At 34.2% G+C, this 23,688-nt stretch overlaps 4 protein-coding genes across 11 annotated transcripts; 2 read left to right on the top strand and 2 right to left on the bottom strand.

Annotated features, from left to right (window-relative positions):
- Positions 1–3,621: 3,621 nt before the first annotated feature.
- On the top strand, positions 3,622–8,032 carry LOC142545679 (uncharacterized). Of its 5 annotated transcripts, none has more exons than XM_075653007.1 (5): positions 3,622–3,737; positions 4,889–6,124; positions 6,401–6,609; positions 6,734–6,957; positions 7,222–8,032. In XM_075653007.1, the coding sequence occupies exons 2-5, from the start codon at positions 5,020–5,022 to the stop codon at positions 7,958–7,960; spliced, it is 2,277 nt and encodes a 758-aa protein (XP_075509122.1). In that variant the 5' UTR covers positions 3,622–3,737; positions 4,889–5,019; the 3' UTR covers positions 7,961–8,032. The 5 variants fall into 5 exon arrangements, with proteins under 5 accessions (XP_075509122.1, XP_075509125.1, XP_075509126.1 ...); XM_075653010.1 differs by lacking the exon at positions 3,622–3,737 and adding an exon at positions 3,744–3,871; XM_075653011.1 differs by lacking the exon at positions 3,622–3,737 and adding an exon at positions 3,872–4,010.
- Positions 8,033–8,153: 121 nt separating this feature from the next.
- LOC142545680 (mitochondrial outer membrane import complex protein METAXIN) lies at positions 8,154–12,402 on the bottom strand. The gene is made up of 6 exons (XM_075653012.1): positions 12,091–12,402; positions 10,943–11,277; positions 10,735–10,811; positions 10,598–10,658; positions 9,270–9,429; positions 8,154–8,589 (listed from the first exon to the last, which is right to left on the bottom strand). The coding sequence occupies exons 1-6, from the start codon at positions 12,251–12,253 to the stop codon at positions 8,405–8,407; spliced, it is 981 nt and encodes a 326-aa protein (XP_075509127.1). The 5' UTR covers positions 12,254–12,402; the 3' UTR covers positions 8,154–8,404.
- Positions 12,403–14,634: 2,232 nt separating this feature from the next.
- Positions 14,635–21,716, top strand: LOC142545676 (pumilio homolog 6, chloroplastic-like). Of its 4 annotated transcripts, none has more exons than XM_075653003.1 (11): positions 14,635–14,862; positions 15,144–15,392; positions 16,314–16,947; positions 17,441–18,750; positions 18,825–18,966; positions 19,051–19,158; positions 19,248–19,460; positions 19,570–19,680; positions 20,234–20,428; positions 20,901–21,072; positions 21,400–21,716. In XM_075653003.1, exons 3-11 carry the CDS (start codon positions 16,375–16,377, stop codon positions 21,420–21,422), a joined length of 2,847 nt encoding a protein of 948 aa, XP_075509118.1. In that variant the 5' UTR covers positions 14,635–14,862; positions 15,144–15,392; positions 16,314–16,374; the 3' UTR covers positions 21,423–21,716. The 4 variants fall into 4 exon arrangements, with proteins under 4 accessions (XP_075509118.1, XP_075509117.1, XP_075509116.1 ...); XM_075653002.1 differs by having other exon boundaries at positions 14,635–14,882; XM_075653001.1 differs by lacking the exon at positions 15,144–15,392 and having other exon boundaries at positions 14,636–14,862.
- Positions 21,717–21,893: 177 nt separating this feature from the next.
- On the bottom strand, positions 21,894–22,892 carry LOC142547316 (large ribosomal subunit protein P3z-like; the record flags this gene model as incomplete). Its single annotated transcript, XM_075655557.1, has 2 exons — positions 21,894–22,280; positions 22,722–22,892. Coding segments are annotated over 2 exons (345 nt in total), but the record flags the coding sequence as incomplete, so codon positions are not given.
- Positions 22,893–23,688: the final 796 nt, after the last annotated feature.

Genomic DNA, 23,688 nt, shown 5'->3' with positions numbered 1-23,688 from the left:
CCAAAGTTAGGTACTTTAAGTGTCTCAATGTTAATAAAATAGTATAGAATAGTATAGATTATGATGATGTTGTATATATAGACTATTTATAATTTTAAATTTAAATGATAATGCAAAACTATTAGTTAAATTTTTTAAGAAGGTGAAATTTGTAATCTTGAATTATGACAAAAATCGTTTTATAAAATGTTTTTTTAGAAGTTAAAATTTACGACTTTTTGGTTTTGACTTCTGATTTTTTAAAAAAATAAAACAAATTTTTTTTTAACATTTATTCAAACGTCAAAATCTAGGCATTTAAAAATGTTGAACTTATTTAAGTGTTTTTTTAAGTTACGACTTTTATATACAAACTCACTCATTGGTTGTGATTATTTAATTCATCTTTAAAATATATTCAGATTCTAATGTAGTACAACACAAAATTTCTTGAATTTTTCTATGGATGGTAACTTGTCTTAATTCTGCAAGGTGCTATGCCTATACGTACAGAATTTATACCAACATGTCAATTGCTTCTTAGGTTAGAACTCTTCTTTTAGGTAATGATAATAATAATTTCTATTAAAGTTTTTCCGAGTCTTCTCTCGGATAACTACCAAAATGGATTTTTCTTTTTTTGGGACTGAAAACATTAAAAGATGGGTTTAAATGCAGCGAATACTTTTTTTTTTCCTTTTGACTATTCATTTATTGGAAACTATGAAAAATAATTTTAAAAAAAATATTACGTTTAGATTTTCAAATGTGTATTTCTTTTTTTAAAGGAGTGGAATGTAAAAACAAAATAAAAAAGTTGAACGAGTTAAAATAAAATACAACACCCTCGTTGTATTTATGCCCTCTGCCAAAGTCTTGGTATTTAAGTTTTGGGCCTAGGCCCTATGGTTTTAAATTATCATTAAATCTGTTTAATAAAAATTTATTATCCCATATAAATGGAAGTAAAAAGTAGTTTTCTTAACTACTAAAATGTAATTTTTATAGTAAATTTTTTAAGTTTTTTTTTTGAAAATTTTAAAATTAATTTTTTTCCGAAAATATTAATAATTAGCCTTTTATTCGATTTGTCTGGTTTTATAAAAAAAATTGTCAGTTCGATGACTGAATATTTACACTTATTTTTTATATAGTAAAAATATCTTTTTAATCTTCACGAAACCATCACTTTTTAGTCATTTTATGCAATAATAACATATTTAAACCAAAATTTTAGATTTTTTCGAAACATTAAAATTGAATTTAAAATTTTAAATACAAATTGAATTTTATGTATTAATTTTTTTTACCATATATAAGGCCTAATTAATTGTTGTAAAAAAATATTTGATTATATTTAAAATTATATAATATAAGCCCAAAATCATGTTTTAGCTAAATCTTAAGTTTGAATAAACCAGCATTGTTACTGTTTATTTATTGTTTTATTTTAAATATGAAAGTGGTAGATTTTTTTTGTTTTTATATATATAAAATAAATAATGTTTTTCAAATGAAAGTTATGTCTTAGGTACTATAAACTTTTGCCTAATGAATTTGGAATTTATTTAAATTCAATTTATTCAAAGAAGCTAAGTAGATAAGAAAATGCATCTGGACTTGAAAATCGTTATTAATTCAAAGCAAAAACTTGTGTGCGACAATCTCACGGATCGTATTTTGTGATAATGATATTTTATTTGAGTCATCCATAAGAAAGTATTACTTTTTATGCTAAGAGTATTACTTTTTATTGTGAAAATCGGTATGGTTGACTCGTCTCACAGATAAAGATTCGTGAGATCGTCTCACAAGAGACCTACTCTTCATTCAAATAGCACCTCAATCCTAACACAACATACCATTTAATTCTAGTCATAATTTGTTTCTTTCCTTTTTTTGAAGGAAAAATATTTATGAAATTCTTACAGTTGAACAATTGTGAATAAAACGCTAACTTGCATATGCATGCAGAAATATAACGTAAATAATTAAATATTAAGATAATTGTTCTGATAATTTTTAAACTATCATTTTTTAAAAAAGTATTAAAATACTTGTTCTTGCTCATTACACCGACTCAACTATCCTATTCGGATCACACAAAATTTAATATATACGTACAAATCGCGTGTCAAAAGTTATATATTAAGTGAAAGACCCTTACAAAATACTTAATTTTAGTATTTATTTGTTATGCCTAAAATATTGTATATTTTTAAAATTCCTACGTTAAAGGAGTAACATTAATAATTATCTAAGCTCCGATTATTATTATTATTATTATTTACTTTTCATTTTATATTCAGAATCACATTTATTTTATTTATAAAATAGAAATACATTTAATATGAAAATGATATATCCCCAAAAACAGAAAAAACGCGGGGTGAATCTTGGCACGCCAATTACCGTGCGATATGATGGCAATATCGATATACGAGCGTTGAGTGAAGGGTGATTTCGTCAAGATGGTTATTTAATGGGCCTCTCGATGGGCCCATATTATCTTTTGCTTCTTCATTGCATCTTTTATGTTTTCTCTTTGCACTTTTTTAATTACTCCATCTAATTCGGCATTTAAGCAAATCAAATAAGTGGTTCAACCAGATTATCAGTCGGGTGTATCGGTAAAGATTCGTTCGATCCTGTTGTTTCCTCCATATATATACATATATATATATATATGTATATTATTTTGAGTAGGTCTCTTGTGAGACGGTCTCACGAATCTTTATCTGTAAGACATGTCAATCATACCGATATTCACAATAAAAAGTAACACTCTTAGCATAAAAAGTAATATTTTTTCATGGATGACCTAAATAAGAGATCCGTCTCACAAAATACTGCATGTGAGACTGTTCCACACAAGTTTTTGTCTAATATATTTTATACATCATATCTGATATATCTCGAACTATTTAATAAAGCGAGAAATTATTATAAAAACCAAATTTGATGTTTTTAAGTAGACTTCCAAAACGGTTATAAAAATAAGGAAGATGAAAAACATAGTAGATTACGTTGTGATTTTTCACAATTTTAAAACTTATCATAATTTTCTACCTATTTTATCCTTTATTGAATTATTTTAACTATCATTTGTTTTTTTACAATACTAAATTTTATTGTTAACTTTAAAATTATTAATGTGTGTGTTTTGGAAGTTAGTGTGTGTCTATATATATAGTTTTGATATATTACACATTTAATTTGCTCATTTATATGAGTACCACTTAGGCGTCACTAACCTATTAGATAATCGGACGTGATGAAACATATCGAAATTATATATTCAATCAGTAAATGACAACTCAGCAGTGCTCACATAATTATAAAAGAGAAATATATATCATATAAAAATTATATATATATATATATATATATATATATATATAACACTATATCGCATTTCTGCCTCGACTGGTCCACTACCAACCAAAAGACTGGATGGGAATGTTAGTTCACAACCGACCCGTCCACCAACGGGTCACTCCACCTATTGACCCGAAATGAGTGGCATATTCGAAATTTTTCTGCAACAGCGAGGGCAATGAAGTAGGCGTAAGATTATGCTACCCCTTTATTCTCTTTGATTTTCCAACGTGAAACCTTTATTTTGCTTTATTTTCATCTCTTTTTCATTTCACTTTAAAAAAAAAATATTTTTTTGACCGTTGCTTTTTCCCCCACATCGTCTCTCTCTCTCACAAGACAACTGTGATCAAGCAGCAACCAACAATCTTTGCATTCAGGTAGGAATAAACTTTCATTCCATTCACATTTTCAAAGAAACCCAGTTTCTTTTCCCAATTTGTTTTAGTTGTGACAAGTGTTTTAATCTGTCAGAATAAACAGGGAAGTTGTGAAATCTGGTTTCTTGGAAGAGGTTCTGTTTTTTTTTATTTTTCTCTGTGGTCATAAACTTTTGTATGCTGTGAATTCTGTTCATTGTGCCTTTTCTGGGCTTGTTTACATGAGCTGAGCGGTGAAGATTTATTGGGTTTTTGCTATTTCAGGGAAAGCTGGTGTGTAGTTTAACTATTTATAGAATTTTGGATGCATGCTGAATTGAGTGGAGCCCTTTATTCTTCAAGCAGAATTTTTTGTTTCCCCATTTCACTAAGTTTTCAGATTTTGCTTTGTTTTTAGATTTTTTGAATCTACGATTCATGATTTTTTTGTTTATATTTTGTTCTTTCTATCAATATCTGTTTTCAAGAACCAACACGAACATTTGTTTCTTACCGTTTTATGTGTGCGAACCAATTGGTGATTTATCATGTTTCAAAGTAGGGACTCTCTTCAAGAGTTGCTTTAGACAATTCATTTTTTGCTGTTCTAGCTTTTTAAAAAAGATTTAACTTGGGAATTTATAATTAAATTATTTTTCCATTTTATTTTAAATTCAACTTTCACTCTAATGGTCTAACAGTTGCCTTTTTTGCTATCTTCTTTCCATCCTATCAAGGTAGCTAAATACAAATTGATGTTTCTATTTTTATTACTCTAGTCTAAGGGGGTCTAAAAAAAGTGATTTCAGAGGTTGCAAAAACTCCCACAAGTTTCTCCCTTCTTGCTAGGGGAGGAGCCGGAAAATTTTGAAATTTTTGCTCAACATTTCTGAGATTTTCCCTAATAAATGTCTTTCAGCTGCCGTTGCTCGGCAGTAGAATATCTTGGGATTTTTACTAATGTGAGCGCAAGAATGTTTACTTTTTCTGTTTTGGAATACCTGTATTTTATATCCGAAAGCTGATGTTTTTATTTTAGTAAGTTAAAGGTGAAGATGAATCCCGCTGTTTATGAGTCCTCTCTTGACTTGGGATCAAATTAAGGAATTTTCTTGTTCTAATGTTCAGTGGCTTTATGCGCTAACGAATGGTAATATTTTTCTCTTTTGTAGACACGAGACTTCTTTATGAATCTAGTGGGAACAACAAGCAAGCCTCCTTGAATGTTAATTTCATTTCGATTCAAGCCTGAAAAATTCATAGAAGCCATTCACAGAATCGAAAGCGAAAAAATTGAAGAAATATGGGATGTTCTATATCGAAGTTGGACGATGAAGAGGCTGTCCAGCTCTGTAAAGATCGAAAGAAGTTCATCAAACAAGCAGTTGAGCAAAGATTGAAATTTGCTTTGGGCCACATTGCGTATATACAATCCATGAAAAGAGTTTCTGTTGCACTTCGCGAATATATTGAGGTAGACGAGCCTCGTGAGTTTCTGCTAGACTCATTCACAACACCACCTTATAGCGCTCCTGTAAAGAAGAAAAGCCCTGGTTTCATCTCGACAACGCCCTTTAAACCTAAATCAAACATGTCTTACAGAATCAACTACTACCGGCCTGGTGGAAATCCTTCTATTTCTGTCGAGGAGAGGCTCCCTCAGAATTCAGAAACTTTCAGAGTTGAAGCTTATTCCGCTGTTCCTAGGTTTGGAATGGACAGCATTTTTCAAATGCAATCCTCTCCCATGAATTCTTCAATCTTCCATTACTCGCCTAACAATCAGCCTAACTATCCTCCATCACCTCAAACGCCCCAATGGGATTTCTTCTGGAACCCCTTTTCTTCGTTAGATTACTATGGCTATCCCGCGAGAAGTAGCCTTGATCAGACATTTCTTGACGATGAAAATGATGGGTTACGGCAAGTTAGGGAAGAGGAAGGTATTCCTGAATTAGAAGAGGAAACCGAACAAGAGGAGATTGATGATAAAGTATATACAAAAAAAGAGTGGGGTGAGGTTGGTATGGGTTTTGACAGAGAGGAAGTGGTAATAGAAGATGTTGACAGTAGTGAGGATAGTGATGATGATAGTGAAGCAGATGATCCTGAAGTAAAGAAGAATATGCGAGAATCACAATCCCCGGAACATCAAAGCCTGGAAGTAGAAAATACTCAAAATGTTGACCGAATTAGTAGCAAAGAAACCACTGTTGTTGATGGTGGTGGATCAAAACAAGAAATGCCTGGATTTACTGTTTATGTGAACAAAAGACCAACAAGCATGGCAGAAGTTATTAAGGATCTTGAAGATCAGTTCACGGCAGCTTGTAATGCAGCTAAGGAGATGTATTCCATTTTGGAGGCCAGCCAGGCTCAATACTCCTCATCAACAAATGATCTCACAGGTCTAGTCTTTGACTGAATTATGAAATTTTAAAGGAACTCTTTCTAAATTGAAGTTTAGCCCTTCCCAAAATCCATTTAATCACCCTGCCTACCTCGCCTCCCCATCCCAACCACCCCTTTGGCTTTTGAAATTCCATTAAGGATAAATGTTAATGCATATCGAAGCACCTTTAGCTTTCTTGTCCACAAGCTCTTCAATCATTAACGTCAAGCCTATATGATTCAACAATCCTTGAACATTTTATTTATATGATCTCTCATTTGTTTTGCTGCAGCATTGAAAATGTTGAATCCGGTAGTTTTATTTAGGTCTGCTTCATCTCGTTCATCGTCATCAAGATTTTTAGCCACTACTTCAAGTAACAATGAAGCTTCTGAAAGTATTAGCAACCATTCTGAGGAATCTTGCATGTTTTATGGGAGTCACCAATCCACCCTCGATAGATTATATGCTTGGGAAAAGAAACTTTACCAAGAAGTTAGAGTATGTTCCCTAATCTGGTGATCCTACTTCCTCTGCCATGGATTCCATGAACTATCAAATATCTCACTAAATATTGACTTATTTGATATCAAGTCATTTAGCCATTCTGTTTGAATCTAACCAGGCTGGTGAACGTGTTCGACTAGCATATGAAAAGAAGTGTGCACAGCTCAGGAATCAAGATGTGAGGGGAGAAGACCCTTCTTTTGTAGATAAAACACGAGCTGGCATTAAAAATTTGCACACTCAAATAAAAGTTTCAATACACTCAGTTGAAGCTATCGCAAAGAGGATTGAAACTTTAAGAGATGAAGAGCTGGAGCCTCAGATATTAGAATTAATGCGAGGGTAAGTTTGAAAAAGAAAAAATCCCCTTTCTTATACCGAGTTTCTATTTAATTAAGCGTTTAAACGAAGTGTTTCGTTCAGCATAGTTTCATCAGCACGTCAGGAGGATATACCATAAAAGTTGAAAGGTTTCTCTCCTATTAGTTGTTTAAAAGTTTTATCTGTAGTCACTCATGGTTCTTTAACCGAAAATTTTACTACCCTTCTAACGATAAAGTAATTATCTTTGATTTGACTGCTTATATATCAGACTAATTCTAACAGGTTAACAAGGATGTGGGAGATGATGGCCGAATGCCATCAGCTGCAGAAACGTACACTAGATGAAGCCAAGATTTTACTAGCTGGAACGCCTTCAAAGCTTTCGAGAACAAAAAAATACACAATAATGTCACCCTCCGAACCACACAAGCTAGCCTGTTCAGCAGCTAACCTCGAGACTGAGCTCAGAAACTGGAGATCCTGCTTCGACTCATGGATTGTTTCTCAACGATCATATGTCCACGCGCTCACATCCTGGCTCCTACGTTGCATTAGAGCAGATCCTGACTCATCAAAACCACCATTTCCCCCTCAAGAATCCTTACCATCTGCCCCACCAATATTCAGAACATGCATCCAATGGTCAAAATTATTAGATGGGGTCCATGAAGTACCCGTGCTCGATGGACTTGACTTTTTTGCAGCAGGGGTTGGCTCCTTATATGCACAACAGATGAAGGAAAATTCGGGTCGAAACTCAGGTGGATCGAGAAGGTTTCGAGGGGAGTTTGTGGGGAACAAAATGGAGATGGTGGAAGCAGATCATTTTGAAGATGAAGTTATGACGGCAGAAAAAATGGCCGAGGTTGCCATAAGAGTGGTGTGTGCTGGAATGTCAGTTTCTGTGAGTTCTTTAACAGAGTTTGCTGTCAGTTCAGCCGAGGGATATGCGGATTTGGTGAAGAAATGGGAAGATTCTACACAGATCATGAAGGAGGGTTCACGGGGGATCGCAAAATAGTCAGTTTTGGTAGGTAGTTTAGTTAGAAACCCATGTAAATTATATTTTTTCTTGCGTAGAAGTGGAGAAATAGATGACAGTGTATCTTAAACTTTATTCTGTTCCTAGAGAGGAAAAATATGAATATTTGGTTACATACCAGTCACATCCTCAATTTCAGTTCATTTATTATCAAATCCCTAATCAGCAAAACTGCAGCAATAAAAAACGGTAAATCCAATTCTTGATCCAGTGACCAGCGTACAGGCAGAAGGAAAAATCCAGTTGCTAAAATTTGAAAAGCCACCATCTCTCGGTGGTTAAAAAACATAACAAATCCTTCAACCAAATTCTAAATATCTTTATTGCACGAATGCAGATTTTAAAAATCGCATGCAATGGAAACGGGAACAAAATGAAAAGGACTCGTTAAACCTCACAAAATTGTAAATAGTGAGTGTATTCCTAGTCAGAGTGCAACCCAACATTGTCGTCTTCAAGCTCTACTTCAGAATCATCATGTCCTCCAAAGATGGACAGGAAAACTAACACTGCTACGAGTTGAGTAGCCAGAAAATATTTAGCCCTTCTCCTGAACTTTTTCTCTTCCTGTGTCTTTTCCTTCTTAGGTTTGCTCTTTGGTTTTGAACCTTTAGTAAAGAAGAAAATTTTACCTTAAGCAGAGATAAAAGCCAAACGCAGAAAATTAAATAGCATTGGCAGCCAGAGTAGAGAAAGTTCATTAAAAGAAATGCAATTCAAATTCTCACTTCGATAATACACGTTTAATTGTTGCCACAGCACTAGCGATTATTTTACATGATCCTCATAGATGTCTTCTTTCTGAGCCATCAATGTAAAGCTACTGGCCGATTTTTTAAGGAATGATCTCTAACTGTCGAAGGCTCGGGAGTCCATGAAGCATGTTAGAGCAGTGAAGTCACGTGAAACAAGCAAGATCTAAATGCCGAAACTGCTCTTTTTTTAAGTACAAAATGCCATTAAATTGGGGTGGAACATATTGATCATCAAATATTCTTTATCCACAATCATCATGATTGGGAGCAATTCGTCAAAGACTTGATCGTATGGTTGCTTTAGTAATTTTTAAAATTAATTTTTTTATGCAATCACAGATGATGTGATTCGAATCCAAAACCTAAATCTTAAATCTAGTGTTCGACTCTTCAAAACATTGTGGACACTGTTTTAGTATAATTTCGAATGCCATCATACATATGATGCCGTACCAAGTCTTTATATTTTGACAGAGGTAATGGTTAATTGCATAATTTCAGGACCAATAGCAACATAGGTGAGAATTACTCACTCCAATATGAAGGCTTTTGCCTAGAAGAAGAAGAAGAGAGATCTCCCTGGGGAATCGATGAAGAAGATGGACTGGCATCTAAATACCGCATCTTAAGATTCTCAGCATAATTTATGAGATTGGTGTGATCCAAGAGCTTGCTTCTTAGAACTGATGATTCCTACAGGTCGAGAAAAATAAGATAGATATTCTATTTGAATAATTCAAGAGTTCATTTTCCATTAAATATTGAAGTCAATGTTTCAATATCAGTAACATAAAATGCATTAATAACGTAAAAAACAAACAATATGATTAAAAAATGGATGAACATATCAAGAACTTGTTGAAATAAAATAAAGGTGATTACTTTTCTAGTGACGAAATCATTGATATAGCATCTAAACCTGCTTTTGGCAACTTGATCTTTTCTGGGTCTTCATAACAATAAAAAACAAAATATCTCAAAATTTCCTGAACTGACACAGCCAGCATGCTTCTAGAGGATTAAAAGACTGAATCTCTATAATCTTGACAAATGAAAAATCATTGAGTAAAATTAAACAGGTTAATTTAAAACTTAAAACAATTTTTTTTGTCAATATATAATCTGCTCGTAGTTCACTTTTCGAAGAGTTCAACAAAAAACTTGGGAAATAATTTAACTAGCCCAGGACCATATTTAGCAATTTCAGAGCCTTGATTTCTTAATTCAAACCATTCTTATCTATAATCTCTAAACATCCACCCTGTTTGGAAACGGAGAAAGGGTGATTGGGTACAATTTTCAAGGCGAAACTGAAAGAACTTGGTAGCTTTGGCTTAACAAGCAAAACTCTTGAAGATTGTGACAAATTTCATGAATGAAGCTTGATGTCACAATGAGAGGGAAAAACGACAAGAAAGAAGCATAAATCTGGTGCCCAATCCAATACCTTAAAGACCCTAGATGCGAACATGTTTCCTTCTTTTATTCAACGGCCGACTATACTTATGCTCACAGACAAAATTGATATGATACCAAACACCAAACATAGAGAAGCAACCCGTGAGAGCATATCAAGCCGATCAAACAACTCTTTAGTTTAATTAAGCCCAATAGCATAGTAGGAACCTGTCTGATTCAATCTCTTTCCTTACACTTGAGGAAAGGGAGTTTCAAAATATCTTGCTTAATCTTAAATATCTAAGTTTTCTGAAATAAAAGTAAGTTGGAACAGGTAACGTGGCTATAAAGAGAAGTACATGACGGTCCTAAAACTCGTGAAAATCACCACCCTGCATGCACAACTCGGCAACGAGGATAAGTCAAACAGAATAATAAATAAAATGAAATTACTAGTACTCACGGGTAATGCATAAACCGTAAAAAGGACATGTCCAAGGAAAAATGCATCCAAACTTGTTGGCCTGTGTAAAAAATAATGCTTTAGGCAGCATTCATAAATACAACAAAAACCTCTGATAACATCATTTCGTAAATGACCTGTTTTCAAAGAAAAGGGACTGTTCCCCCAATCTATATGATAAAGCACCATAAGCCAGGGTTGCTCTACTGTAGATCTGCCAGGAAAATAGCATGAACAGAAAAACTAGTTACCAGAATCAATCAGACAGATTCAGATATAAACTTTTGGCCAACCAATAAAATTGTAAAAGGATTAATTAACACCATATAAATGTAACCAAAATACCACTTCTTCTCTTCTTTCAGCATTATCGGATCTTATCCCGAGTAGTTGTTTGACAATGCGAACTTGCTTATAATACAAAACTTTTCCTATTGGCCATGGGAGATCAGAGTAATAAATCTTGCTTGCTGATTTACCATCAGATCCAACCCAGAGCTCATACATGACTGCATCGGCAAGCCATGACTCAACCATTGCCCTCATTGACACCCACTCAGGTATCCCACGAACCTCAGAGTCCAAATCCGCGATGCCATCTTCCTTTAAATTTTGGATTACTCCACCCTTCTCATTATTGTAAGCTACGTAATCACCGGATTCAATGAAAGGTATTTGATCTGGTAGAAACACAATGATTGGCAACCTAGTCAAATTCCAGAACAATCGAAAAGTACTTGCTCTGGTACATCAGCAACACAAGTTAAAGAATACTATCATTTTTTAGCGCAATGTGACAGAGAAAACAACATTACATGTGATGCCATGTATAGAAGAAATTTGAAACAGTCCTGCAGCAGGCTAGTTCATGGAGCGCTATTTAAACAGGTCTTAAGATTGGAGGATGGTGACGTTGGCCAATTTGTGAAAAGTTGGCAACATTTGGGCATCTATACTCTGAAACCAGTGGTGGCCAGTTTTTGCTGTTCAGTAGTAGCAAAATGAAATGCGTGACTGTGGAGTTGGTTAAATGCAACATTTAATACCATTTCTACCTTCATTTACTTCCCCATCCTTATTCTGTCCTTTGGATATGCTATTCTCCCTTCATTTCTTCATCCTTCTTTCCTCGTTCGATTCTTTAGAGCAACAAAGAAAACACTAGCTCAAAAATAGTGCTTATGATCTCCAATTTCAAGAACTTAGTGATCTTGAAGGATGATCGTGTCAATGATGAAAAATGTTCTACAGTAATTATAAAGTTTATATCCTAACACCACCAAATTGGCTTATAACCATCTTAAAAACTTTATGGCTTTATTAATTTGTGCCTCCTCGACGAGCCAGCTGCAAGACTGTATCAAAGAACAATAGACTATAAACTAGTTCTTGATGACAATTTCCAGCTTATTAGAAAAAGGACCAATCCAATAGTGTAGATAATCAAGCAGACATATTAATGCACAAACTTTGCAACATGAGAAACTTGTTACCAGAATCAGGGTAAATGAGATTGAATTCCAAATTAAAGGGGATCTGTGCAAATCTAAGATAAATGTAAACCGGCAGACATGTCGGACACGCGGTGGGCAGCCCGAAACTGGGCTTCCTCGCCACCAGCGTCAGCTTCTCGCCATCTCCTCTGTCATCCTCCATTAAATTCAAATTATGAGCGCAATTTCTAAGTCTGTTGGATTATATGGCATTGGATGGATTGTGGTAGAAGAAATTGATTTAGATTGGGGGTTTTAAATTTAAACCCTAGCAAGATTCGCACGACCAAATTTTTTGGATAACAAAATTGTTCATTTTATGGTTGGGGAAGATTTTTCTAGTCGAATAATTTGTTCAATCTTGACTTTTCATTCATTAAATTATCAAATTTCGATTTTTGTAACCAAATTTTTATTTTCCACTATTTTAATCTAATTGATGATAAAATATTGAATTAGTCAATAATTTCTAAAGTCACGCTGATATTCACAAAGATGAAACTACTCAAAGTTAGTACTTCAAAATCAAAATTTGAAAAATTAGTCGTATCAAAACTCCAAAATAGATATTGGATCCAAAAAAATATTTTTTCCGAAAAAATAAAATTTCCACGTGTGTTTAAAAAAAATATAAATCACAATTCAATATTATTGAATAAGTGAGGTAATTTAGGAGTTAATTATTATATCTTGATATGATAATTTTGAGTAATTTTTTTTGAGACGATCTTACGAATATTTATTTGTGAGACGAGTCAACTCTACCAATATTCATAATAAAAAATAATGCTTTTAGCATAAAAAATAATATTTTTTCATGGATGACCTAAATAAGAGATCCGTCTCACAAACTACGACCTGTGAGACCGTCTCACACAAGTTGTTGTCATAAAGTTTTTGTATAAAAATTTAGCGACGTGGTGGGAATTTTAGGCAAAAATTTTATAAGTAGGTACGGTTTCACGAATCTTTATCTGTGAGACGGGTCAACCCTACCGATATTCACAATAAAAAGTAATACATTTAGCATAAAAAATAACAATTTTTCATGAATGACCTAAATAAGATATCTGTCTCACAAAATATGATAAGTGAGATCGTCTCACACAAGTTTTTACCAAACTTTATTCTCGAAATGTAATATTCTATAGAGTTTACTTTTTTATATCCTTAATGATATTTATAAACTATTTTCGTGACACGTGACTCAGAAAGGCAATAATATTTTATTCTTATGCATAAGATAAAGTTAAATTTTAAATATATTTTTTAAGTTATCCCTATATATTTATACATATATCAAGCAATAGTCAATTTAAATTTAACTTTGCCTATTTCATCTGTAGTCATTAAATTAACAAAAATAATTTATTAATTTATTTTTTGCATTTGTATCATCGGTTAAATTTCCTAATAAATCCCATTTATTATTAAAAAAGTGTTGGTTTTTCTATACAATATTTGATCCCACAGATAATCCCTAAAAAAAATAAAAATTGGACACGCTAAAATAAGACATGCCCATCTGTCAAAAGAAAATAAGACATGTACATGTCGAGTAATTGGTAGTTCCCGCTAGGTATGCAGAAAGCATCCACTCACTCCTACAGCGGAAGAGCACATTGGTGGCTTATCATTGATACAAAATATAACAGATTTGAAGGGGCATATGATTTTGGATTTGGATCTCTGTAAAAAGTGCACGATGTTTTTAACATAGCAGAAGATTCAGTCACCTTGTCTACCTAACACATTATTAAATAAATTTGAAAAATTATCAGATATTTAGAAAATGTGTTTTCAACCACAACAGATGATCAAAGTCCATATTATTTTATGTAAAAAAATCAGACGCTGGCATATCAATAATAATAAATTTTTTTTTCATATCCAGTGTTATTCTTTTATTTTTATGTTTTAAAATGTAGTTTCAATAAGATTTTTGGAAATCTTGATAAATAAAAAAAAAGGGCCAAACGGAGACGTCACAAGTCTAGCTAGTGAACCGATTTTGTTGCAAATGACATCTTTTGGTTAAGTCTATTACATATGTATCTTTATTTCAACCTAATCAATGAAATTAATTTATTACGCAGTTAATTGAATCATTTTTCACATATACATAGTTTACGGTATTACACTATTGTTCAAGCATGCTCACACATTGATAAAAGGAATATGTTATCGATATCATATTATCAGTTTACTAAACTAAAATATATGTTTTAAGGTCGCAATTGAACATCTTATCTTAACTATGATCATCATTCAATCAAAAAACACAACATAATTAACACTTAAAAGCAACCATTCATGTCTGCTATATAGATCTATAGAATACCAAATAAACAGAATAAATACTTGGTTTTATCAAAAATATAGATATAAGAACCTGTAAAATTCAAATGATTCTTGGTGAGCAAGAGTGCCTCAGCCAACATGGATGTGATATAAAGGTAAAGTGTCTCGTGTGCCCATTTGTGAACAACCGCAGACTAAACTTCTCGTACGCTTTACAAGGAACTGTGTTGCTAATGACGTATGTACATTCCATATCTTATCTTACAAATAAAATGCCAAGAATCAACCTCCTCTGGAACTAGCAAATTTTGACTACTTTAAGCAAAATCCACCAATTTGTATTTGTCTACAGTATAAGCTTCGCACTCGCTTGTCAAACCCCCAAGACCTCCCAAGGTTCTCTCTACTCCCTTTCCCTCACTCTTTCTCTGTCTTTGAAAGAGAATCAAAGGTTTTGAACTGTGAATCCTGGTACGTAACAGATTTTACGGGTAAGAATTTTTGTTGGGTTTCTTGACTTTTGTGTAAAATTTCATTTCTTGAATGCTGCTTTGGTTAGGGTTTTACAAGAAATGTATTCAGTCTACCATTTTTTTTGCACAAAGCTTCAAAAGACTGGATCTTTTTTGATTTTACCATGTCTGTGGTTTCATGACATGTTTTGCTTAACAGTTGACTTTGTTTGCGTGCATAATTTTTGGATTTCAATTATTTTTGAGTAGATGTATTGGTTTCTTGCTTTGCTAACGTAGGATTGGGGACGTAATTTTCATATCGCTGCCATGAAAGCTTGTGCTATCTCAAGAATAAAAGAACCCTGAAGTTTTTGTTCTGATCGAATGTGAATTGTTATAGTCAACCAAGTGCTGATGTTTAAATTTGATAGAGATAGCCAGCTGTTTATGGTGTCTAAAATCTGACAGGAAACGATTTGAAAGATTTCGATGCTTCGTGTTGATTGATCCAACATTTGTTTGATAGAAAATAAGTAGAGGGGAGAGGTAATTAGTTTTATGCCATATAAGCATTAGAAGGAACAAGATTACCAGCGACTCTCTTCTTCACCTGGTTAAGAAGTGATTAAAGTATGAATGAAATATTTGACGTAATATTTTAAGCAATTTTAAAATATAAAAAATATATTTAGTAAGGACTTGTATTTGTTTATAAAGCCCCTTTCTCATGTGTAAAAAGTTATACTCAAAGTAGTCCTGTTAGCGAGTAATGAGAGCCTTTGACCTAACAGATACTGGCGATCTGAAATTTTGCACTTGCTATAATTTGCTATGGGTGGCGGACGTATGAATTTAGCCTTTTCTCACAGATATAAATTAATTAATGTGAGAGTGACATTTAATGCGGGGCAGTAATTGTTGCAAAATCATTCTGAATCTATTTATTGAAACCAAATGTTCTTCCAAGGAGTATGTGCTTAAATTTTAATAAGATCATACTATCTCCAAAACACATGGCAGAATAAGGTATTGTAGCTTAATAACCCTGCTCAACCGCCGACAATTTGTATTGGTCTAGGAAGGTTAGTGAATGCTCTAAGAGGGTTGAACTAAATGGTTTTTTCTGGATTCAGGATACGTTAACTCCTAAAAAAAGCCTAAGCAAGATTTTGTAGTATTAACTTTCATAAACGGTGTTGGAGAAATCTGTTCTCACTGCTAATAGTTTTTTAGTTTGAACTAAAACTCTTTTTCGCGGTTACAAACCGTTTTTTTATCCTTATTTCTAACTCATGAAATCGTTTTTTTATCCTCATTTCTAGCTCATGACATGGAATTGTGTGACTTGTCACTTGTGTACTTACTATATGCACTATTTCTTTTAAATGGTATATTTTGTCCGTTAGCCAAGCTTTTTTGAGTCATAAATTTGAATATGTACTAAACCGAAACTTCTATGGTTCTCAGAAGGATATTTGGACACCGTGCCAGTGATAAGATCATAAAAGGCACAATCATCCTTACTTTTATGGCAACTGAAAGCCCCATTAGGATATTGGAAGGGACAGAAAAATGGCCCCCTCGTAAGCAGTCTAATAGTTATGGATCATCGTCATCTGCAAAGCTGGCAATTGAAGATTTTAGTTTGTTCTTGAAAGATCGAAAGTTTCAAAGCCTTGAGAAGGATATGATACCTAGCCGGAGTGAAAGTGCACCACCAAGCATGGAAGGTTCTATGGCGGCAATTGAAAATATCTTCTCCCTCAGGAATTCCACCTTGAGTCTTGATTTATATCCAGGCCCCTCTAATAGAAACTGTGAGACTGATGCTGATCTACCTTTTCCTTACCATGGTTCTGATGTCATTTTGGATCGAAGAATCAGCAGGCCTTTAAAATCAGAGAGTCGTCATCTATTTCACCGTCGTGGTTCTGCTGGCAACAATCGAAATATGATTCCTCACAGCAACATTCCGATGAATACCCTTCCTTCTCATGAGGAAGAGTCTGAGGATGATAAGTCTTCTGAACGGAGTGCATCTACATCTGTTGATAAATCTGCTTCATTGGGTTTCCATAATGACTTATTCAACTCGACGCAGGTAACATTTTTAATTTACGTAAATACAAAGGAATATATGCTTGAGGCACAGTATTTATTTTTCCAAGAATATCTATGATTTTTCTGCATGTATTTTCCAGTGTTATAAAAAACGCCGCCAAAGACCACCTAGTCCGGCCACCACCCTATTTTTTACAAAAGCCACACCTTTAGCCTTCGCCGCATTAATCGGCTGCCTAGGTGGCTCGAAATCTGCCTATAATGCGGATTTCGAGCCACCTAGGCAGATTTCGAGTCACCTAGGCAGCCGATTATATATTAGAGATATAGGCAGCAGATTTTAGAACACTTATATTTTCTACCGTGGAAGAACCATATCTCTAATATCGTCTTTTTTTAGATAATTAGTAAATACCCACTCGGCCCTTGCTTTAACTACAACCACTTAAGTTATTACCTGATTTGGTGGTGTTAGATTCCTGAATGTTTTGCACGCCTCTGTTAAAATTGTAACAAAAAAGAGTCAAATGCAGGAAGATACGGGCCAAACTTCATCCCCTTCTCAAGATCAGTATGGTCATAAATCTATGGGGGAAAAGGTTGCTGATGCCAACTTGCATGTACTGCATAATCATTCTGTTTCTGATGGTATAGATGCACCCATCTTAGATTATATGAGCCAGGTCTCACAACCGGACCCTCTTACAGTGGGTGTTTTAAGCTTATCATTGGATGATGAAAGCGGCATAGTACTTTGTCCTCCTTTAGTTGGACGGGACTTCAGTGCTGGCAAAGTTGATTTAAAGGATGACTCCTCAGCAGCTGGAGTTGGTGACACTTTGAACTTGAACAATAACAAATTTAACAAAGAGCAACACATTCCCCAAAATTATGTGTCCCAAATGGCAGTAGCTCTGCAAGAAAGCAATATTTCTCGAGTTTCGGGCCCTTTCTCTCAGATGAATTATCCTGGAACAACTCATCCATATGGGAGCTTGAACCAGTTTCACTATGGTTCTTCGAGTGTTTCAACAGGAGAAGTGCAACCAACACTTCAGTCATCCGGATTCACACCTTCATTTTACACCCCACCAGCTCCTACACCGTTTATGACTCCACAGAGTACATTTTATCAGAATATGCAGTCATCTGGCTACTTCACCCCACAATATAGCATGGGTGGATATACTATCAACTCTGCTTTTCTTCCATCATATCTTTCTGGATATCCCTCTCACGGTACTTTTCCTCTGGCTTTTGATAGTGCCTCTTTTCCCAATCCTGGAGTTTCAGATGGAGGGAATGCACATGCTTATGATATGCAAAATCTACCAAAATATTATGGACAAGTTGGAGTTACCATGCAGCCTCCATCTGTTGATCCCTATCATATGCAGTATTTTCAGCAGCAGTTACGAAATTCCTATGGCGCATACGGTCGGTTTGATCATCAAGCACCTAGAAATGATGCTGCAGTGAGCCAAGTGAATTCTTGTGACTTCAAAAAGGGTGCAGCTCTTAGTGGTTTCCCGAATGACCAGAAACCTCAACATTCAACTAGTATAGGCTATAACAGCTTTAATACTGGGAGCAGATTCCAATTTCCTTCTGCATCTATTGTTAGTCCGATTGTTTCAATAAAACCTGTGGTAGGGCCCAATTTTTCTGGGGGGAGAAATAGCACGACTCATCACACTTTCCATGGCAACATCAGCAAAACTTATGGGCTGCAAAATCAGAGCTGGAATGGTATGAGTTCTAATTCTTTTCTTGAAGAGCTGAAATTGGGCAAGGGTCAGAGATTTGAGCTGTCTGATATAGTTGGGCATATTGGTGAATTTAGGTAAGTTATCGCTGACCTTATTTTTCCTTTGCTTATGGTATCAATTACTCATGATATATGATACTTTATTTCAGTGTTGATCAACATGGAAGTAGATTCATTCAGCAGAAGTTGGAACACTGTAGTCTTGAAGAGAAAGAAACGGTCTTCAAGGAAGTTGTTCCTCTTGCTTCCAAACTAATGACAGATGTTTTTGGCAACTATGTTATACAAAAGGTATGGTCTCTGATTAATAAATGCTTCTTCTTATTGTCTATCAATTGTCATGGAGGATTTTTTTTCCATGTTATTTTGGTACAGCTTTTTGAATATGGTAGCCTGGGGCAAAAGGAAGACCTTGCAAATCAATTGGAAGGTCAAATTTTACCATTGAGTTTACAGATGTATGGGTGTCGTGTAATTCAGAAGGTGAATATTCTACTTTTAGTCCATGAATGCTCTTGATCACTTGATCATTTGGAAATCTATTTTTGTTCTTTTGTTGAATTCTGTCATAGGCATTTGAAGTAATTGATTTAGCTCAAAAGGTGAGGCTCACCAAAGAGCTTGATGGACATGTTATGAGATGTGTCCGTGATCAAAATGGAAACCATGTAATACAAAAATGTATTGAGAGTATCCCGGCTGATAATATTCATTTCATTATTTCTTCTTTTCGTGGTCAAGTTGCCACACTTTCAATGCATCCTTATGGTTGCCGTGTCATTCAGGTAATTTTGCATTTTCAACACACGGGGTATTCTCTGGTTGACCTTTCAGTAGTTCACTTTGTTTCTATTAACAATAATCAAGACTTTTATCATTTATTTTTAATGAAAGAGGGTCCTAGAGCATTGCAATGATGAGTTACAAATTCAGTTCATAGTAAGTGAGATTTTGGAGTCAGTGTGCGCTCTTGCTCAGGACCAGTACGGCAACTATGTCACACAGGTTGATTTCTCCTCCAGGTTTTTGCGGTTTAGCATTATTTCTTCATCTTCCCATGTCCTCCATCTATTTTTACTTAATCCGTTTGGGCTTTTTAGAGAGTACTAAAGTTAGCTATATAGAAGCACATTTCAAGACTATTTATTTGGTTAAGCTTATTAATCTTTAGGCTCGTAGAGGATTTAGAGGTTGTTTTTTGGAACATCTGAGATTCTAGATCTTATTATTTTCTCCAACAAGGTTCTCCGTTGTTTTTTGGAACATACGAGACTGTATCTTAATTTTTACCGATAGCAATTAAATTCAAGAGCTTAAAACTATTTTTTAACAGCAGTCTTTTTATGTACACGTCAAACAAAAGAAAGTTCCTACATCTTCAAATACGTTGGACTCTCTTATTATGATTATTAATTTTTACCTTTACTTTAGAAACTTATGATTTGTTATTTAAAAGGTTTAACTAACAATATAGTGCACCTTATAAGCCCACAAACATCTCATGACGTGTTAATTCATCCATTTACTGGGATACTGATATTTTTTTGACAAATGACAGCATGTTCTGGCAAGGGGAATCCCTCGTGAACGGAGTGAGATCATTGAAAAATTATCTGGATCTATAGTACAGCTAAGCCAGCATAAATTTGCGTCAAATGTCATTGAAAAATGTTTGGAGTATGGTGATTCTGTGTCGAGGGACTTGCTGATAAAGGAGATCGTGGGTCATGGTGATAAGAATGATAATATATTGGTATGCCAATCTAAAGCTCGAAATTATTGATCTATAGCTGATCTAGCTGTTTACCATAATGAAAATTTCTGGTATTTCACATCAGTTAATTCAACATTCTTGACTGGCATTTTTGCTAGTTTTGGATTGGACTAAAATCATCTTATATGTTACCACTATCAGTTTTCTTCCGACCGAAAAGAACACGAATACAAAATTTGCATTTTGTGCTTGGATCATTTAATTTAAATAAAATTTCACGTCTAAGAATGTTATGTACCTTGTGGGCAATCGCTACGATAAATAAAGTTTCTTTGTAACTTCAAGTAGCGTTATCGGGTGGTTATGCAATGGCCATTGAGACCTTTTAAGCACAAATTTTCAATGCAAAAATGCAAAGCTTAATTGTACTTATATTGTCAACTCCCACTCTAGGACTCTGCTGTTTTCCCCAATGCAGTTGCTACCATGATTTCATTTTTTGCTTCTGTAGGTAATGATGAAGGACCAATACGCGAATTATGTCATCCAAAAGATTCTACAAAAATGCACCAGTGATCAGAGAGAACTATTGCTTGGTATAATAAGAAATCATCTTACTGCTTTGAAAAAATATACCTATGGAAAACACATAGTCACGCGATTGGAGCAGGCATATGGAGAAGGCAAGTGTTATTTTTTGCTTTATGCTGCATTTTCTTCTTACTTTATTCAGATTTAGATATCCTAAATGACCCCTCTCATCGTGCGATTTTGTTCTGGTTCTCTTGTAATGAATACCATGTTTCAATTTTCGCGTTTCTTGCTGATGAAGGAGCTGTTTCTCATCATTTACTCCTATGAAGAAGATGGCCCATTCCAAGTTTTTCAGTACTTGGCATTTTGCCTTTAAAAAGGAGGGAAACTTCAAATGATATGTTGAACTTGTGGATTTTGACATAATTTTTGTTTATATTTTTGCCATTAACTACACTTTCCTCGCGTTCCTTCAGAAATTCAATCATCACAACCGTAGGCACCTGGGGCGGTCTTTAGACCTAAGACCGATTGTACTTGCTGTGTGGCTTGCAAACTTCCAACGAGTGATGCTCACTCATGTTGTACCGGGGTCTGCTAACAATCCGCCACAGAAGCTTTCTGCTTTGGATTGCTTGCACATGTAAAGTAATAGAAAACGTACAAAGAAGTTCTGCCCCATTTGTGTTTATTGGGCTGTTAGATTCTGCAGGACGTAGGTTACGTTTCTTCTCATTTACCACTTCTTGCTAAAAATATATTTGGAATTGCGACTATATTTTTCTTCTTACAACTGTTTCTCACACTTTTCCCTTTTCTTTTTAGTGCCGTGTAAATAAGGCGAGGCTCGAGAATGCCATGTCAGAATAATAATTTTTTCTTCTTCCGAACTCTATGAGTGCTTTTTTCAGCTTAATAATTTATTAGTTCATCATCGTCTTAGTTCACCGTCATTAAACAAATCTCAAAGTAGGCAATCCAGAAAAATACTTTGCTCCGCAGACAAAAGTGGGTTTCCTAAATGTAACACAAACATGGAACATATCATACACTGCATAAAAAGTATGAAAGAAAAATCAGCACCCCGTAATAGAATGACTCGAAACTTAAATTTTCGTATAACACCATCGAAACATAGGCAAGAATAACACCACATAGCTGTAGCCAAGTTGTGAAGCTGGACCTAATCAAAAAGTGAGAATCCCATGTCATCATCGCTTTCTTCCTTCTCTTCTTTCTTTCCCTCAGCCGGAGGTGCCTCAGCAGCTGCACCACCACCAGAAGCAGCAGGGGCAGAGGCTCCACCACCACCAACAAATGCAGCGCCGCCGCCTCCACCGCCGCCGCGGATAATCACCTGATAGTTCATAAACTTGGTAATTAGACGGTTATATTAACACTTAGAAGGGAAGTGCGGAAAATAGAAAAACAACTACTATCGATGTTTGGACATAAGCCAATATATCTCCCAACAGAACAACGACCGGAATAAAGGGGATTCATCACATTCTTCCAACATAATTTCCATCTGCTAAAATCTCCCACACATAATTCTTCAATTTTCTCCTTAATTTTCATCTTCCTACAATCTCCCACACAAAACAGATTTATCATTGACATTTTGCATTCTAAACCTCGAAATTTACACTGCAACTAAAGATTTTAGCAATTATCCGATACAAAACTTAACAAACCAGAAAACCATACAATAATTTCAATTTACTGGTAGGTAAAAGCCATATCTTTAAGTGTACATCTATAGTTGGCAAACGGTAATCAAATCTACTGCCAAAGAAACCTGGAAAACGGCCGAAGAAGGAGTGACATAGGAGAAAGAAGATTGGACGCCGCCGGAGGAGTCGGCGGAGAGAGCGGCTTGAACCAGCTTACGCTGGAGAGTGAAAGTGCAGTCCGCTGAAGCCTCAAGTTCCCCGTTGAGCTGCTTGGCCGACCACGCGGTACCAGATTTAAAGTTTAAATTTTATTATATTTGATTTTTAGGTATCATTTGATTAGGGTTTGATAATCATAAACGTCTCTCGTTTCATATTCTTTATATATATTGGTGTAAGTGTACGCATATTTGTGTATAATATAATATATGAATATTATATGTATATAAATTATATATTTATTTTTTAAATAATTTATTTTATTTTTTTTAGAATAAATTTTTTTGAAATACTTGATTTAGTTAAGATTTGTTGTATTGAGACCAATAGAGCTAGTTGAGAAAAAAATAAAATTTTAATTTATATTAAAAAACTAAAGCTATTTTATATTTATAATTTAGAAAGATGAAATTTTTTTGGGAAAATTAAAAATAATTATTTAACAGTATCTTTAATTTGTTCAAACAAACTTGATAAAAAAATTGTTAAAATTCTTGAAGAACATAATGGAGATTTTAAAAAATATGCAACGAATATTTTGGAAAAATAAATGTTAAACTCAGATCTTTTAGAAAGTCGTTCTTATTTTTTTTCAAACAATTTATAAACCATAAAACAACAATTTATTTTGACAGTTAACAAGCTATTTAAAAAAAATTTGTTAACAAATTTTAAAAACTCATAAACTTTGTAAAATTTTCTCTTAATTAAAATTTGTTGTATCCCGACAAATAGAGCTGGTTGAATGAAGAAATAGTAAAATTTTTAGAATTACTCACAAGTACATGAATGAAATATAAATATAAAAAAACAATTGATGTAAAGCAAAATCAATCTAATTGGTTGAAGAACATCTTCCGATACATAATTACA

This window comes from Primulina tabacum, chromosome 5 (genome assembly GCF_025594145.1).
Source record: "Primulina tabacum isolate GXHZ01 chromosome 5, ASM2559414v2, whole genome shotgun sequence".
Classification (NCBI taxonomy): Eukaryota; Viridiplantae; Streptophyta; class Magnoliopsida; order Lamiales; family Gesneriaceae; genus Primulina; species Primulina tabacum.
Note: the sequence above shows the minus strand (reverse complement) of the source record. Positions and strands in the feature narration are given on the sequence as shown.

What these genes read in the sequence shown, in the direction of transcription:
- LOC142545679 (XM_075653007.1), top strand. Translation starts at nt 5,020, where the DNA reads ATGGGATGTTCTATATCGAAGTTGGACGATGAAGAGGCTGTCCAGCTC. An exon ending in ATCAACAAATGATCTCACAG is followed by an intron (nt 6,125 to 6,400) that starts GTCTAGTCTTTG and finishes GTTTTGCTGCAG; the next exon opens with CATTGAAAATGTTGAATCCG. An exon ending in ATATTAGAATTAATGCGAGG is followed by an intron (nt 6,958 to 7,221) that starts GTAAGTTTGAAA and finishes TAATTCTAACAG; the next exon opens with GTTAACAAGGATGTGGGAGA.
- LOC142545676 (XM_075653003.1), top strand. Translation starts at nt 16,375, where the DNA reads ATGGCAACTGAAAGCCCCATTAGGATATTGGAAGGGACAGAAAAATGG. An exon ending in ATGGTTGCCGTGTCATTCAG is followed by an intron (nt 19,461 to 19,569) that starts GTAATTTTGCAT and finishes TTTTAATGAAAG; the next exon opens with AGGGTCCTAGAGCATTGCAA. An exon ending in GGAGCAGGCATATGGAGAAG is followed by an intron (nt 21,073 to 21,399) that starts GCAAGTGTTATT and finishes GCGTTCCTTCAG; the next exon opens with AAATTCAATCATCACAACCG.
- LOC142545680 (XM_075653012.1), bottom strand. Translation starts at nt 12,253, where the DNA reads ATGGAGGATGACAGAGGAGATGGCGAGAAGCTGACGCTGGTGGCGAGG. An exon ending in TTACGGTTTATGCATTACCC is followed by an intron (nt 9,430 to 10,597) that starts GTGAGTACTAGT and finishes CTCGACCTGTAG; the next exon opens with GAATCATCAGTTCTAAGAAG. An exon ending in GCAAAAGCCTTCATATTGGA is followed by an intron (nt 8,590 to 9,269) that starts GTGAGTAATTCT and finishes TCTTTACTAAAG; the next exon opens with GTTCAAAACCAAAGAGCAAA.